Source organism: Ipomoea triloba, chromosome 8 (assembly GCF_003576645.1).
Source record: "Ipomoea triloba cultivar NCNSP0323 chromosome 8, ASM357664v1".
Taxonomy (NCBI): Eukaryota; Viridiplantae; Streptophyta; class Magnoliopsida; order Solanales; family Convolvulaceae; genus Ipomoea; species Ipomoea triloba.
In genome coordinates, this window is record NC_044923.1 from 16,625,303 (window position 1) to 16,642,545 (window position 17,243).

The 17,243-nt window shown below is 34.3% G+C and overlaps 1 protein-coding gene and 1 pseudogene across 1 annotated transcript; both read right to left on the reverse strand.

Annotated features, from left to right (window-relative positions):
• Positions 1-815: 815 nt before the first annotated feature.
• On the reverse strand, positions 816-1,799 carry LOC116027038 (annotated as a pseudogene).
• Positions 1,800-7,481: 5,682 nt separating this feature from the next.
• Positions 7,482-15,086, reverse strand: LOC116028021 (U4/U6 small nuclear ribonucleoprotein Prp31 homolog). Its single transcript, XM_031269820.1, has 9 exons — positions 14,892-15,086; positions 13,821-13,906; positions 11,609-11,674; positions 11,193-11,330; positions 9,421-10,313; positions 8,925-8,995; positions 8,512-8,614; positions 8,254-8,329; positions 7,482-7,833 (listed from the first exon to the last, which is right to left on the reverse strand). The coding sequence occupies exons 2-9, from the start codon at positions 13,821-13,823 to the stop codon at positions 7,726-7,728; spliced, it is 1,458 nt and encodes a 485-aa protein (XP_031125680.1). The 5' UTR covers positions 13,824-13,906; positions 14,892-15,086; the 3' UTR covers positions 7,482-7,725.
• Between the last annotated feature and the right edge of the window lie 2,157 nt (positions 15,087-17,243).

Below are 17,243 nucleotides of genomic sequence, written 5' to 3' on the forward strand. Positions count from 1 at the left end.
TTGAGCTCAAAATCAAACTCAAACTCGAGTTTGGCCCTGATCTCGAGCTCAAATTCAAGCTCGAACTCGAGCTCGAGCCGAACCTTCCTTAACGAGCTCGAGCTCAAGCCACCCTAGGCTCGAGCTCGGCTCGGCTCGTTTACACCCCTACTCTTGTTTTGTATGTAGCTCCTAGGTAGTTGACTCTTATTGGCTATGTTTGTAGATATGTTGACTCTAATATTTAGCTTTTCTTATTGTCTTGCCCTGTGAGTTTGTATGGTGCTTAGACACCGGGTTTGTGACCCTTATGATTATGATTAGGATTATGAATGTTTAATTTGATGACTTAGCCTGGTAGCTATCCCAGTATGGATAGCTACGGCGGTAGCATCCCCTTATGTTTTGGACATTATCAATTTAATGATAGTAGTCAGTTTGGGCTTAATCCTTTAATTATGCCTTAAGCTTTAATGCTTTTAGCCTAGGCTCATATGTAAATTTGGGGGTGTTACACCTTAAGTTTGACCAATATGGAAAATGACTAAATTGCTACCGCATTTTTTTTAATCATTGTTAATCTTGGACGTTGATTTTGACAAGATCAATGCTCTCATCCCATCGCACGTTTCACATGTGCATATTCACTACATTTTATCTCTATTATACACACACACACACACACACATATATATAGTCATTGCCATTTTTTGTCCTACTGTTATTGGGGCATTGCCAGTTTTAGTCCACCTCATTAATTTTTGCCACATTGTGGCCAGTCTTATTTAGCCCTTGCCACTTTTAGTTCACTGTTAGAATTTCCGTCAAATGGCCGTTCAAAACAGAGGTATTTTGATCTTTTCATGCTTTGGTGGTCTCCTTACCCTTTGTTGTGCTTTGACTGAAGATTCTTCAGGGTTTTTCTCTCTCAAATCTCCTTCTTCAAGAACTACCGCACCATAGTTGAAAATGTCGGTTTTGTCCGTTGCGTGGCCGGTTAGGAGATATTCCGGCGCTAAGTACCCCATAGTTTCGGTGGCACGGTGGCATCCAGGGACTTGTCGTGCTCAACTTGCATGGCTAACCTGAAATCGCTCAATCTTTGCGTTGAAGGATTCATCTAACATGATATTGTTGGTCTTGATGTCTCTGTGGATTACTTGGTTTTCGCATTCTTGGTGTAAATATGATAAAGCTAAAGCTACACCTAAAAAAATTTTTTGCCTGTGTGGCCCTGGGAGAACCATTCTTGACTCGAATAAGGCTTTGTCAAGACTCCCATTGGGCATTAGATCGTAGACTAAGAGAATTTTGCCTTTTTCATGGCACCAGCCTTGAAGCCTGACGAGATTTCTGTGGCGGAGGGTACCGGTGATTGATAGTTTTGAGAGAAACTCTGTTTTTCCCTGTCCGTTATGGCTACACCGCTTGACAGCGATGACCTCGTTGTTTTCCAGAATTATGCCCTTGTAGACTGAGCTGAAGGCGCTGTGGCCGATGATTCGGGTGGAATCGAAGGATTTGGTGGCGGATTTGAGGTTCTTGTAGGTGAACTCCTTGGGCATTTTGATGATGTTGGAGGCTAATATTTCAGAGTTTTTCACGTTCTTGAATTTCTTCGAGTATACCCAGATTAGGGCGAGTGCGGCGAATCCTAGGCAGAATGCGCCGACGGTTACGACTCCGGTGACAGCGCCCAGGCCTTGTTTGCAGAGCTGGTTGTGGCATTTTTCGGTGGTTTTTGAGTGTGACGTGGTGATGGTGTTGTTGCTTGACTCCAACGGTGGCGGCGATGTTACGGAATTCGTCGTGGGGTTCATTAGACTGGTGGTTGGCGGCGGCTGCGGAGAGGAGGTTATTGGGGTAAAGGAGACCACCAAAGCCTGAAAAGACCAAGATACCCATGGATAGTCATTTGACGAAAATTCTAACAGTGGACTAAAAGTGGCAATGGCTAAATAAGACTGTCCGCAATGTGGCAAAAATTGGCAAAGCCCCAATAAGAGAGTAGGACAAAAAAAAAAGACTATATATATATGTATCGTGATAATAATTTTTCACCTTTAGTAATTACAAAATTTTCCCTTAATAATTCCAGAGCAAAAAAGGATACGACAAAAAAAAATAAATAAATAAAAATTGTTCAATGGCTAATTGGTTATGAATCTATGATTATACTTTAGTTCAGAACATCCCAGAAATGGGAATGAATCTTTGTGGGAATTATGGGACTATGGGAGCATATCCTAGTAAAAACATATATATGAAATTTGGGCCGGGGGAAGAGTTATGTTGTAGTAGTTATAAATATTTGTAGAAATATCATAAGATGTTCAACGAATTTTAGCGTTCTTGAAACTTTGAGATTAAGTAATAAAATTCTTGAATTATATTGAGGAAACAATATATCAAATATATTCTTGAAACGAAATGTAAATTAAAAAAAAATAAGACTCAAATATTACACAAAATCAATAATAATGTTTTTTATTGATCTAAATATATCAACATTATTGTATTTTGAAAATATCTTACCCTTGCATAATCTCACAAGTAACAATTCATGCATTAAATTGTACTCTCACAGTCTCATTTTATCTGTCATACTTACTATTAATTGGTCAAACTAACTCTTTATTATTTGCTTATTTTCATTAGTACGTATTTACTTAAATTTTTCAATTTAATTTTTTGTGTTTAATAATATTTTTAATGTAGTTTCTAAATATATAAATTTCACATACTAATTATAAACTTAATATTATGAAGTATTAAATTGTAAATAATTTCAATCAAGTCTCGTTAACCAAACTCGATACATAAAATGTGACGGGATGGGTAATTATTTCATGATAAACATTCAACAAATACATATATTAAAATTCGTGTTACGATTTTGCAAAAAAAAACAAAAAACAAAAAACAAAAAAAATACAAAACAAAACAAAACAAAAAACAAAACAAAACAAAACAAAACAAAACAAAAAAATAATCAATCGAGTTACAACTGATAGTTTGAAGTCATGTCAATAAATTAAAATCTCAAAGCTAGAGCATCGTCAATAGTGCAAGTTTCTTTTTGTTTTTGTCTTTCTTTTTTTTTTTTTTTTTTGCCAGATAAGAGGGAGAATGGGAGAGAAAAAGAAAATTTTTTAAAAAAAAAATACTTTCTATCAAGTAAAAATGACTATTAGCAAATGCACACACAAAGTAAGCTTAGCCTTTTTTCTTTCCTTTTTTTTTCTCGAGAAATCAATTGAAGCATATGTTCCATTTCAACTAAAAGTTTAAACGAATAGTTGAATTGAACATTTATGTTTATATATTATATGCTCAACACGCCCCCTCACGTGTGCGGGCCGCCCGTGGACCATAGTCTGATCTCTTTGATACCAAATTGAAGCAAGTACTCCATCTCAACTAAAAGTTTAAGCTGATAGTTGGATTGCACATTTATGTTTATATATGAGTTAATTCTATTTTTTGTCCTAGATTTATGGGTGGTAGTCTACTTTTAGTCCTTTTTTATTCTATTTTTTGTCCTAGATTTATGGGTGGTAGTCTACTTTTAGTCCTTTTTTATGAAAACATCCACATTTGGTTCTAGTATTATTGTGGCATGACCATTTTTGGTCCTCCTTCAGCAAAATCGTTAAAATGATGTTAAGTACAAGGACATTTTGATCTTTTTTTTTTCAAAGTAAGTTGATCCGCTATATTTTATTTTTACTTTTTTTCAAAAAATTCCTATTTGAATATCGTAATGCCCTTGCATTTATGCGAATTTTAACGATTTTGTTGATAAAGGACCAAAAATAGTCATGTCACAATAATACTAGGACCAAAATAAAATATTTTTTAAAAAAAATGACTAAAAGTGAAATAGCGCCTAAAAATCTAGGTCCAAAAATGAAATTAACTCTTTATATATTATATGCTCAACAACCTACAAAAAAGCAATTTCATGCAAATCAAATTTTTTCTCTATCATCTTTTCTCTTCCCTCCCTCTTACCTTATCTCTTTAAAAAAATAAATAATAAATAAATAAAGACACACATATTGTTAACCACATTATTTCTAAGAAATAATACATGGGATTTTTTTTTTTTTGAAAGCATAATACATGGGATATAATAACAATTGAATGATGTATGTATTTCATCTTAACTAAAAGTCTAAACTTTTAATTGAATTACAGTAAATTATACTACATCACATATAAAAGTTCATTTTTAATGTAGTGAATGTTCATTTCATCTTAACTAAAAGTTTAAACTTTTAATTGAACTACAGTAAATTATACTACATCACATATAAAAGTTCATTTTTAATGTAGTGAATGTTCCTTTTTAAGTAGTACATAAACCTAAACCTTAAAAAATAAAAAATTCACCTTATTAAAAATGAACTTTCTATGCTAAAAATGAACCCCATATATATATATATAATGGGATCCTGTGCAGTTGGCATTCTCTGGTGCGATTGCTTAGGTACGTGATTTTTCTTCTTTAAGGTGTGTGGTTTATGTGCTTAAGGTGCGTAATTGTTGAAACTTAAGGTGCGTCAACCTAAAGATTTATGTGCGTAATTTTCCTTCTTAAAATGCGTGATTTGTATGCTTAAGGTGCATCAGTGTTGAAACTTAAGGTGCGCCATTTTAAAACTTTAGGTGCGTGATTTGTCTTCTTAAAGTGTTTTGTTTGTGTGCTTAAGGTGTGTAGTTTGTGTACTGAAGGTGCACCATTTAAAATCTTTAGGTCAGGCGTGTATTTTGTGTTCTTAGCTTAAGGTGCGTGGTTTGTGTACTTAAGGTGTGTCATTTTAATGCTTAAGTTATGTAACTGCACAACCACACGGGAAGCTATACCCCCCACCTGAACCCTTCCATATATATAGCTCAATCTTACAAGGTGGACCATGTTTCATAGTATAATGAATGTTGAATTACATTCCCATTATGTGGGCATGGTTGCTGATTATTTTTTGATAAATCACACACTTACACGTGGGCTAAGATGAACTATACAACAGCGTTTATCAAGTTATTTGTTTACATGTACAAAAACTATTAACTGTAGATACAGAATGTATTAACTTAAGATACATAATTTTTGTATCAGGGTTCACAATATAATATGAACTCTGATCCATGGTATAAGAATTGCTTTGTGTGTGTATGAGTGAGAGAGATGTTGAACAATAACACATACACGTACGCAATATAATAAGAGCATCCTTATCAATGAAAATATTTCACGGTTATTGAGAAGTTTTTGTAAGTGTGATTAGGAAAGAGAAAATGGAGAGAGATGAATTAAAAAAACAAAACAAAACAAAACTGAATTTAATATATATATAATGTTGCTGTCAAGCGCGCCGCAGAACGCGCACAGCAAGCAACAAGTAATAAATTTTTTTTTTCTTGAACTCCTAAACTCCCCACCCTTTGCAGTTGATCCCCAAACTTTCTCTCTCTTCTTCTTTTACTTGTCATGTTGGCATTAGATCTGACATTATCTCCATATAAACCATAGATGTAAATGCTCTAACACATACAAACCAACACATGCACACACATATATGTGTGAGTTTGTGTGTGAGAGAGATGTTCAACAATAACACACATACACCCAATGTAATAACACATACAAACCAACACACACACACACACATATATATATATATATTTGTGTGTGTGAGAGAGAGAGAGAAAAAGAGAGAAATGTTCAACAATACCCCACACACACAATGTAATAACACACACACACACCCTCAAAACGACATTAATAAGTCTTAGTTCAAGTCTTTTTCAAAAAAGAAGTTTCTGTACTGTTTCCATCCGCCATTGCTATAAAACCAGCCCGGCCTTAGTAGATGAGACACATCAAATACAACTTCATTTAATTTATCAATTCATATTATATATATATATATATATCTCACTCACACACAGAGATGGCAGCCAAAGGAGAGAAGAAAATGGCAATGGGAAAACAAGAGGAAGAAGGTGGGAGCAAAAGTATTGGAATATTTCCAGGGCCCAAGAAAGGAAGTGTGTTTCCTAAACAGAAAGAATTTGTTTCTACTATGATGGGCAAGAAAATTGTTAGCTGCGCTACTTCTGCTGTCAAGAATTTCAACAACAAGAAGAAATATGAAGACGATTGATTATTCTGAGTGTTTAAATTGTTTCTTCTGTATGCATACATGTTTGTTTAATTTGTTCCATTATTAGTTATGATGTGAATATCAATCTTGTACGGAGTGATAATAAGTTTCCATTTCCCATACATATTAATTTATGAAATTTTACTTAGTTATAATGTCCTCATTGTTGAGTCGAGTAAAATGAGTAAAATTTTATGTTTCAACCTTGAAAGTATTAATTAATACAACCTTATTTTATTTATGGAAGTAAATAGTGTCAAATAAATCATTAAACTTAGAGTAAGGCTATCAATGATTTTTTCTGTAACATGGAGAAGAGAGATGGAAAAAGAGTTGATGAAAGAGAAGAAAAAAAAAAATGAATTTGCATGAAGTAGAGTTTTTTGTGAGCCTCCTAAATTTAGGGGTGTCAACGAGCCGAGCTCGAGCTCGTTAATGAAGGCCCTGCTCAAGCTCGAGAACTAATACTCGAGCCGTCGAGCTCAAGCTCGGCAATTTTCGAGATGCTCACGAGCAACTCGTTTGTTCAAGTTCGAGTTCAGGCTCGAACTCGAATTTGAGTTCAATTTTGAGCTCGAATTTAACTTGTTTGATTTTAAATTTTTAGTATTTCAAAATTTTATATATATATATGGCTCGCGAGCGGCTCGTCGAGCCACGAGCCTAAGATATTAGAGCTCGAGCTCGGCTCGATTGTTAAACGAGCCGCTCGAGCTCAGCTTGAGCTCGAATTTGACTGAGCTCGAGCCGAGCTTTGACCGAGCAGTTCGCGAGCTCATTTACACCCCTACTCCTAATTAGCCTAAAAAAATCAAAAAACAAAAAACAAAAAACAAAAACAAAACAAAAAAACAAAACAAAAAACAAAAACTTGATCCATTAAAGTTGTTCTTATTGCTTTTGTGCAATAAGATAAGATTACTGAATTTAAAAAATGTACTAGTATCAAACTATTAAACAAGCAAAATATATACAATTGAGACATTTGTATGATGTCTATTAATGCAATTTAAATTTAAAACATTTTAATCTTTTCTCTCAAATTCCCAACTAGTATGGTAGACAGAGAGGTATATATCATTAAGTAATATGATCAGGTTCTATCTGAGAAAATTGAAAAAATGTCATAATTGTATATATTTTAGTTATCTAATTGTTTAATCAATTGTACAAAACTGATAAGTTCATTAACACTTTTTACTTTATGAAATTTTGAATTGCACAATTATTTGAACCTTTTTCCACAATGCAAGTGGATGATTAAAATCTTGATTGAAAACAAAGACTAATGAATATGCTAGTGCATCACAGCTTAACTATTCTTGGTTTTTCCATCATTGAACTATGATACTTCTGAATTTTCTTATAACGAAATGAGAACATAAATATACAAAATAAAACTGTGATAAAACATACTACTAATCAAAAAAACAACCATGGTGCATCGTTTTAGAGAATTATGACAAGCATGAGTTACAAAAACCAGTATCAACCCAAAAACAGAGGCTGAAGCATCAGGGTTTGAGTTAAAGAAGAACGAAAGAAAATAGCACAAGTTAGCAGACATACTGTAGCATTATGTTCTCTTGATCTTGGAAAATGTCCCGGTTTCTGAAAAGTACGTGCTCTGGGTTCCTGACCCAAGTTGATTTACATATGCTTGTGGGTTCGACAGTTCAATCCCCTGAGAAAGAACCATAGTTGGCATCAAGGAAAGCATAATTATTAAAATGCAACGCATAGAAATAACAAAGGGTACTGAATATACTAATATTAGGCAGGCAATAGAGCTTATAAAGCAGAAACATTAGACTATCTATGCTGTTATGGAGTTACATAAAACATAATTTCAATAAAATTAAAATCAATACATCCAAAATTAAAATTATATTTTATATAAAAATACTTCAAGTATTAATATAAACTATACAGTTTTACTTTATGAGAATACAAATTATTTTAGTGAAGGAATAAAATTTGGTGTTATGGGTTGGAGATGAAAAAAATTTGGTGTAAGAATATGTTGGGAACATTTCTTTTGACGTAAAATTTGGTGTTTTGGGTTGGAGATGGCCTAATAATAGAAGAGTCAATAGTATCAAACCTGCACAGGAGTGAAGGCTAAACTTGAAGTCAGTCCCGATGTAGCACCACTGCTTCCATAATTCTTCTCCTTAAATCTGAACACAAATCCAATGCATGAAATATATTCATTGTTGAGAAAATACAATCAAATAAAATGTTCACAGTTTTTTATTGAAGGTGGATGTGGCATTTGTGGAGAAAAAATATTCAGCTTGAAAAAATAGGAAAAGAAGAAAGAAATTACTTAAATTATATAGGGGAATGTGAATTAACATACTTCTTAGCTACTTTGGCAGCAAGCTTGCTCTGGCCAACTGACACGCGTAATTTGCCACTTCCAGCTTGACCAAGCATTCCATATCCCTCACCCAAACCATCCCCTGTATTCCATAAAGAGAATCACTTGTGAGAAAGTGAATTGTCAGTCAAGGATACATTGAAAATCCCGAATACAATAAAATTGTTACAAACATCTTTGACCAAACAATTTAATGAAATACTCAAAATCTATCATACTAAAATCCTCATTCAAGGCACATCCCCATGAAAGAGCACATGTGGGAGGTTGAAAGACGAAGACACAGAAAAGTAGAGAAAATTTATGTGGCACTACTAGAAAATTCTAGAATCAACTGCATTAGAGGTCAATTTACAAGAAGGGGGGAGAAGGGGAAAGATAATGTTACTTACCCAATGAGCTCTCTTCAGGTACTCCAAACTGCATTCTGTTAGCCAGCTTCCGCATGTCTGTAATGGCATACCTAGTGAAAGTTTATTAACATGCTATGTTAGATACAACTAAGATTAGATTGCATAGCACATCTGACAGACGTCAAGGAAATGTTTTATCCTATAAGTTGGAAGAAATATGATATGACTCAGTAATTTAACTACGCGTCACAGGTCTGTGGTTAACAGATGAAGATGGTTTACCTATGGTGGCTGATAATAGTGAGAGAGAGAGAGAAGTTGGTGGAAGAAACTTCCTTTTGATTTTATTCAATACCAACTTACCAAGACAATCTAATACTCTCCCTATATATAGGAGTTAAAAGCTTAAGACATAAGGAAACAATATTCTAAAATATGCTTACTTAAAGTAAAAAGGCAACTACTAATAAACTAGGAAATAAGATAACTAAGTATATTGGTAGCGGAATCTGTATTGTATCAAAATCATCAGTACCTTTCTTTCATCTTCCTCAGTCTACGTCCACCCCTCTTTTTCTTAGGCTCAGAATCTGGAACAGGAAGTGGTTTAGGCTGTTTAGCAGGAGGTGGCTCTTGCCACTTCTCTATCTTCTTACGAACCTCTTCTAGGAGAGATCGCCCAGTTTTCCCCGTTGGGTCTCCCCTTGTTGAATCAACACGTGCAGCAAGGGTAGCTTTCGCAGCTAACAGTCGACAGGCACGCATCCTTAGAGGAGGGGGTGTGCTCTGAAATATTTCTGTCTGCTCAATAAATCCAATGCGGAATTGGGATGTCGCTGTGGAGAACCCAGCAAGGTTCTTCTTTTTAGCACCAAGAAGTTGCACATTACAAGCAGGCATCTTTGCCAACGAGGAAAGACCACCAGCAGTCCCCATAAGTTTTGCAGCAACAGCACTTCCTACAATAGCGGAGAGGTTTGGAGCAATATACCCCATTCGACTCTCAACAAAATCAAGGACTTTCTTCTTCGCTGAATCAAGAGCAAATGCACGATCACAAGCTTCAATTGTTTTTTGCAAGACATCTTCAGGCAGTGGCTTGCCATTTGTAGTTGATGCTGTAACTGAAACAACCATAATAATAGCTGAAGGCAACAGTCCTTCCAGATCAACAAGGGTGAGGTCCATCTCATTCCCAATTTTCTTAACCACTCGGGCATAGTCAATTGGGTGGTGAACAAGAGACTCCAACTCTGGGAATTTTAGGCGGTACTTATCACGTATGAAATTATGAATTATAATAATTTCATTCTCAATATCAACCGACAATGCATTACAATCTACAATCAGCTGGTACTCCGGATCATCTTCTAGAACCATCCCTGTTTCTGAGTTTTCAGAACCCTTTTCTAGTGCTTCTTCTACTTTCTGCATAGATAAATACCAATATCAACAATAAAACAGAGAATTGACTGCAAAAAGAAACATATAAACGGGGGATGGGTTTGATAATGAGAAGTTATTTCCACCAAGACATAGGCTCTTGGAAATTAATCCATGAAATAGGGACACATAGATGGGGGATGGGTTTGATAATGAGAAGTTATTTCCACCAAGACATAGGCTCTTGGAAATTAATCCATGCAATAGGGACACATAGATGTACAGTTGTAAAATAATATCCTACTGGCAACCCAATGATTTTTTTTTTTTTTTTGAAGACTACTAACTCTATTACAATGCAGTATCTGTTCATAACTACTTTCTCAACCTATTGAAGCACAAGAGTCAGTATTGCCTCCACTGAGGCTCGAACTCATCACCTCCCGTATAAAGGGAAGGGCTTGATGCCACTGGACTACAAGGTCCTTGGCAACCCAATGATTTTTTTTTTTTTTGAAGACTACTAACTCTATTACAATGCAGTATCTGTTCATAACTACTTTCTCAACCTATGGAAGCACAAGAGTCAGTATTGCCTCCACTGAGGCTCGAACTCATCACCTCCCGTATAAAGGGAAGGGCTTGATGCCACTGGACTACAAGGTCCTTGGCAACCCAATGATTTTTTTTTTTTTTGAAGACTACTAACTCTATTACAATGCAGTATCTGTTCATAACTACTTTCTCAACCTATTGAAGCACAAGAGTCAGTATTGCCTCCACTGAGGCTCGAACCCACCACCTCCCGTATAAAGGGAAGGGTTTGATGCCACTGGACTACAAGGTCCTTGGCAACCCAATGATTTAAACTACAATATTGAGTAAGTTGGGCTGAAAATCTGAAGTTCACAAACTTCTGCTAACCTGCATAATATTGATATAACGCTGGGTCCTCTGCAATTTAGAGACGCTATCCAGATCATCGTAGTTAAGTGTTTCTATATCAGCTAGCTCACCATCAACATCTTCCTCCATGTGCTCAGCATCCACATTGCCCTCATCCTATTATTGGGGGAAAAAGAAAATAAAATGAAAAAGAACAGAACCATTATCACCCGAGGTCACCATGCATGCATAATAATAATAACAAATAAGAACAAGATCAAAAGCACTAGAAGAAAGAAATTTATCATTAAGTTTGTTTGGCAATTCTTTATAGAACTCTCAATATTCAACTCTATGTCTCTACTCTATCATCAAGGAAAATGTAAAGGGGGAAAGAGGGAAATGTGAGGTCCAAATAAGCAGTGCAATTAAAAGAAATAAGGTGCTGGACTCACGAGAATATCAGCTTCATTGTCAGATAATTCATCCAAATCTGCTAAGAAAGAATCAGCAAGAGTTGCCTGTATTGTAAACAAAAGAAAGAATTAAGTGAGTGCTAGCAAGCCAACCAAGAAGCATATCAGATAAGAATTTAACACATCTGCAGAAACTTACATAAAGTGTGAAGGGCAATAATATGCATGCCATGGAAGGGAAATAGTTGGTTAAAAAATACTAGGCCTGGGCCTGCCTCAGATTATCCTTGAAAATTTAAGAATTAGGTGTTCTACTGTTCAGAGGTAAGCTAATTAAGATCCTAGGGTTCATTGAGCAAACTCAAGTGGTTATCTCTAATCTAATGCTACCATCTACTTCAATGCCAAACAAAACCTGACCCCCAATATTGCAAAGATTTATTATGTGATGAATGTCTATTTTGGGGGTTGCTGGGTACGCATAAATGAATGTGGAAAGTTTGTAATGTTTTGGCATTTATTGATTTCTTCTTGAAGGCAAGGTGTGCTCAGCACTAGTAAACAAAAGTTCAATTCTGTTCATTTCCTTGGATTCAGGTTGGCAACGAAAATTCAAATGTCAACAGATCTGGGAATACTGAAGATTTAAAATATATATATATATATATCGTTTTTCTTCACAAAATAATTGCACTGGGTATTTAGATAATCAAATTCACCACAGCCATTTGTGCACAAATAAACTAATTTCTGGCTTCGTTACACAAGAAAACCGGTTTTGTAACAGTACAGTTAACAAGTTATGATTTATGACTTCTCTATACATTGAAGTTGAAGTCTATGGCAAGAGAAAGGGATCCTTAAATGTGCCTCAACCATCTACATCGTTTTTCTTCACAAAATAATTGCACTGGGTATTTAGATAATCAAATTCATCACAGCCATTTGTGCACAAATAAACTAATTTCTGGATTCAACACAAGAAAACCGGTTTTATAACAGTACAGTTAACGAGTTATGGTTTATGACTTCTCTATACATTGAAGTTGAAGTCTATGGCAAGAGAAAGGGATCCTTGAATGTGCCTCAACCATCTAAAATTCTTGCATTCAATTGTTCTGTAAGAAATAAATATTTCCCAACCAATCCATAATCTTAAGATGCATGAAGTCATCTGAAGTATGCAAGTACCACAAGGTCAAAGAACTATGGATATAGGAAGACACAATCCATTTGAAAATCATGCTTTGCACAACTACCTTATCCACAGAGGATATGTACGTCACTAAGTTGTCACAGAGACAACCACCGAAAACCAATTTGACTCGTTTTTTTATAGGTGCCAGGCTATGAATTATTTGGATATATCCAACAATCAACTTTCTACCAAAGCATCAAATCCTTAATATTTTTCCTAACAATAAAGTTCAAACGACAGTGCTGGAGTTAACTACCACGTCGTAACTCATAAACCCAAGCATAGGGGTGTTTGGTAGGATGGAATTGTAATTACATTCCTATCAAACTCCATGGAATTGTAATTCCATGGTTTGGTTGGAGGGAATTGCAATTCCCCCTAGGAATTGCAATTCCATAGTTTGTGGAATTGTAATTACTTGGTGAATTACTATGTTGCCCTTATTATTACACAGTATTATATTGTTAGTATACAAGGGCATTTTAATCTTTATTCACTTCTTCCCTTTCAATTCCCAATTGTAATTTGAATACACACCTTATTCTTTTCCCACAAAATTACAATTCATTCCCCCCTAATTCCACTTCATTTACGCCAGGAGCAGGAGAGGATAGCCCCATCGACCACAGCTAAAGGTTTAGAGGGTTGGTGTGGCGACTTACCCGGAGCATGAACTTAATCTTATGTTATTTCCCCAGAGTCTAAATCTATTTATCCTTAAAGAGATTATTGGGCACCTAACCCACCTACCCACTCATCAATCACTTTAGGTTGGCTCGCATATTCGATTGAAGAAAGGGAAGCGGAAGTTTGGCTCAGGGAGGGTTTTAGCGGCTAAATGGCTGATTAATAAGACCGGAAGAGGAAAGCGGAAGATTCAGTTTGGCTGCTATCAGAACCACGGAAAGTAGTTCGGCTAGCATCAGAACGAGAGGTTCAACAAATCTTAATTATTGAAAACAAAATACCATGCAAATTCACAGTCACACATTCAATTCAAAAAAAAAAAATGCAGAGCATATAACAAAGAAAAACGTAAATAATAAAAGTTACCATGAATTCAGGTCGAAATTTTGAAGCACAGCCCGGATGAGAACTGACACCAGTAGGAGCAGGGAAGGAGCAAGGATTTTCTTTGACTGGGGGCAAAGAAGCAAAGATAAAATGAATTAAAAAAATGTTCAAATACAAAATATCAAATACGAATAAGATTGTTCAAGTAAACTGAACATAGATCATTTTTAAAGAATTTTTCAAGTTCTGCATGCTATTTCAAGGATACAATGCATATGTATTATGTAGTCTATAGAGAATTCAAGGATACAATGCATTTGTAAAATCTTTGATTTCAAGAATGCATACTGTAAGCATCTCATTTTCAGAATTATACTTAGCCAGTTAGGCAGTTAGCCTTGCAAGTTGGCAAGTTGCAAATCAATATGAATTAGGCATAGGCAAAACTATTGAGAATAAATATAAAAAACAATAATAGCATTAAAGTAACAGATTAAGTAAATAATCCACATTAACTGATTAAAAGATTAAGTAAATTAACAAATTAGTAGAAGGAATCCTACATTATGCCCAGAAAAGTGAATCCAATTTGAACACCTAATATATATTACAGAATATTACTTTAATAGGTACCATAGCATTCTAGTATATACTCAATAGGAATCTAGATGAGTTTCAGAGCCAAGCAACTTTCTATTGCTCCTCCAATGAGAAGCACTAAGTTTATAGGCAGAAGAAGAAACTAGCAATCTTTTAATTTTGGTCCATTCTGCTGTTGCATTGTGAGAAGCTAACACAGGAAATTCAAATTTAATTCGAAATAAAGTGGCAGCTATATTATATGTACCCTACTCTGCTCACTTTTTCCCAAAATCACAACTAATAATAATAAATAAATAAATAAATAAATAAAACACACACACAAAATTGGGAGTTGGACAATTAGGGCAAAAACTATCAATTGAATTACGCAACTTTAAAATTAGGGAAATTAATGAAAAAAAGAAATTAGGGCAAACAAAAAATTAGGTGGAAAATTAGGTCTGAGAAGTTTATTTTAATTACTTAATTAGTAAATAGTAAGGGAAGAATCGGAGTAGAAGACCAAACCTGGTGGGCTGCGGCGGGTGTCTGACTGTCGAGGGCTCGAGGCGATTGGCGAGGGCCGAGGCACGAGGCGGACAGGCGGTGGTCTTGGCTAGGCGGTGGCCGGTGGCGACGTGGTGGACTGGCGACGCAGTTGGCAGTGGCGATGCAGAGAGAAGAAAAGCGGAGCCGAGCCTGGAGGAGAGCTTAACGAATATATCTTTACTATGGATTTGGTTATCAGCAATTAGCATTTAGCGGTAGCGATTTGTAAAAAAATGTTTGATAAAATTAGCGGTTAATATGTAAAATGACCAAAAGAGTATACAAAAAATATATATATATATATATATAAAATAACAATAACAATAATAATTATAATAAAAATAATAATAACAATAATGTTAAAAAAAAAGAAGAAAAAAGGGAGGAACCGCTGCTGCTCCCCTTTTATAATTTTGTTTCCCCCTCACTTATCGGTGGGATAAGTGAGGAAGGGAGCCTTGAGGCTCCTATAAAAGGAGAGCCTCAAGGCTCCATTATTTCTAGTACTTTGCCCAGCGGCCTTCGGGCTGCTGGAAAAGCCGTTGGGCTGAGTAAAAGATAAATTTTTTTTTTTTAATTATAAGGACATTTTGCGGAAAGATCATCTTTCTCCAAAATGTTGTTGCAAAACGCTGCTAATAGTAGCGTTTTGCAACTTGGCGGTTTGGAGCAACCTTTTAACCAAACACCTTTTTAGGAGGGTCAAAACACTGAAAATGGCGGATACGCTAACAATTGGCGGATCCGCCAATAATCAAACAGGACCTATATATAAAAGATAAAAGAAATAGTTATAATTGTATGAATTCTATTCTATTAATTATAATTGAATTCTATATATATATTATATTTCAATACTTATTTGTTTACAATTCCATTTATTTATTACCAATTACCAATTATTACCAAAAGTCCAAAAGATTACGTTAATGGTGAAAACATATGAACTCCATTATATTATATTACATACATATTTGAATTTTATATATACTATATTCTAATACCTATTTGTTTACAATTTCATTTATTTATTACCAATTATGGTAAACAAATGTAATGGTAAACAAATAGGTATTGGAATATAATATATAGGAAATTCAAATATGTATAGAATATAATATAATGGAGGTTTCCATTCATATTCATATATCTACTATACTAATAAGAGCCAAAGAGAGTTAGACCTAAAATGGGTAGAAAAAATGGCGGTCAAATTATTTAATCAAATGGATGGTTCAGATGAATTATTTAATCAAATAGATGGTTAAGATAATTCAGATTAATATTATTAATAAAGATTACCGAATTTAACCTTACTTTTATGATTATCCGTTAAGTTTTCCGTTAAATATTCTCTTCTCTGTTAATATTCCGTTAACTTTTAACTTACCCATTCATTTCTATAAGAAAGGTCTTAGGTTCGAACCTATCTCAATCAAATTTGACATAATTAAGTTTCTCACTCTATTTTACTGTTATTAAATTAAATAAATTAGTAGCTACAACAAAAAATGATACATATGTATTTCTTTAATTTAGAATTATGTGTCTAGAATACCTTTATTTGAAAAAATTATTCATTATCAAAAAATTAAATTAAATAAGAGAAATAATTTCATTAGTTATATTGTCTTTATTTTCTCTCATGCAAAGATTCTTTACATTCAAATTTATCAATTGATATTCATTACATTGTTCATTATCTTATTTTTACAATATCTTGTAATTAAATATCAACGTTATAGTACAAAATAATGTTATATATTTATTTACCAAGTATTTTATTAATACTATGAAAAAAAATTTAAAATAATTTGAAGCTAATTATATTAACTATTTGGGGATTGGTTGACAAAGAGAGTACTCAAATAACCCAACAAATTGAAGCGAAATCACTTTATTTTACTCTTATTGAATTAAATAAATTAGTAGTTACACCAAAAAATGATACATATGTATTTCTTTAATACCATGAAAAAAATAAAAAAGAATAGTTTGAAACCAATCATATTAACTACTTGGGGGATTTGTTGACAATGAAAGTACTCAAATAACCCATTACCCAGCAAATTAAAGCAAGAAACTACCTTTTAATATCCTTGGAATACATAATATTTTAAATTTTCAAATTTTTATTAATTTATTTAATCTTTTTTCTTAAACTATGAATTTCTTTATCCACAATAACTCATTCAACAATAATGGTTGAACCAAATGAACCCCAAGCAGAACACCTAAAGGAAAGTCCATAACTCCTATATCATAATCTCATTGCATGACGTTGTCATCTATGCTACCAACAATAACCGAATTGCAAATAACACACTACCA

Coding starts and splice junctions, on each gene's coding strand:
- LOC116028021 (XM_031269820.1), bottom strand. Junction 8,330..8,511: donor GCTGCCAAAGTAGCTAAGAA/GTATGTTAATTC, acceptor ATTTGTGTTCAG/ATTTAAGGAGAAGAATTATG. Junction 7,834..8,253: donor TAGCCTTCACTCCTGTGCAG/GTTTGATACTAT, acceptor GTTCTTTCTCAG/GGGATTGAACTGTCGAACCC.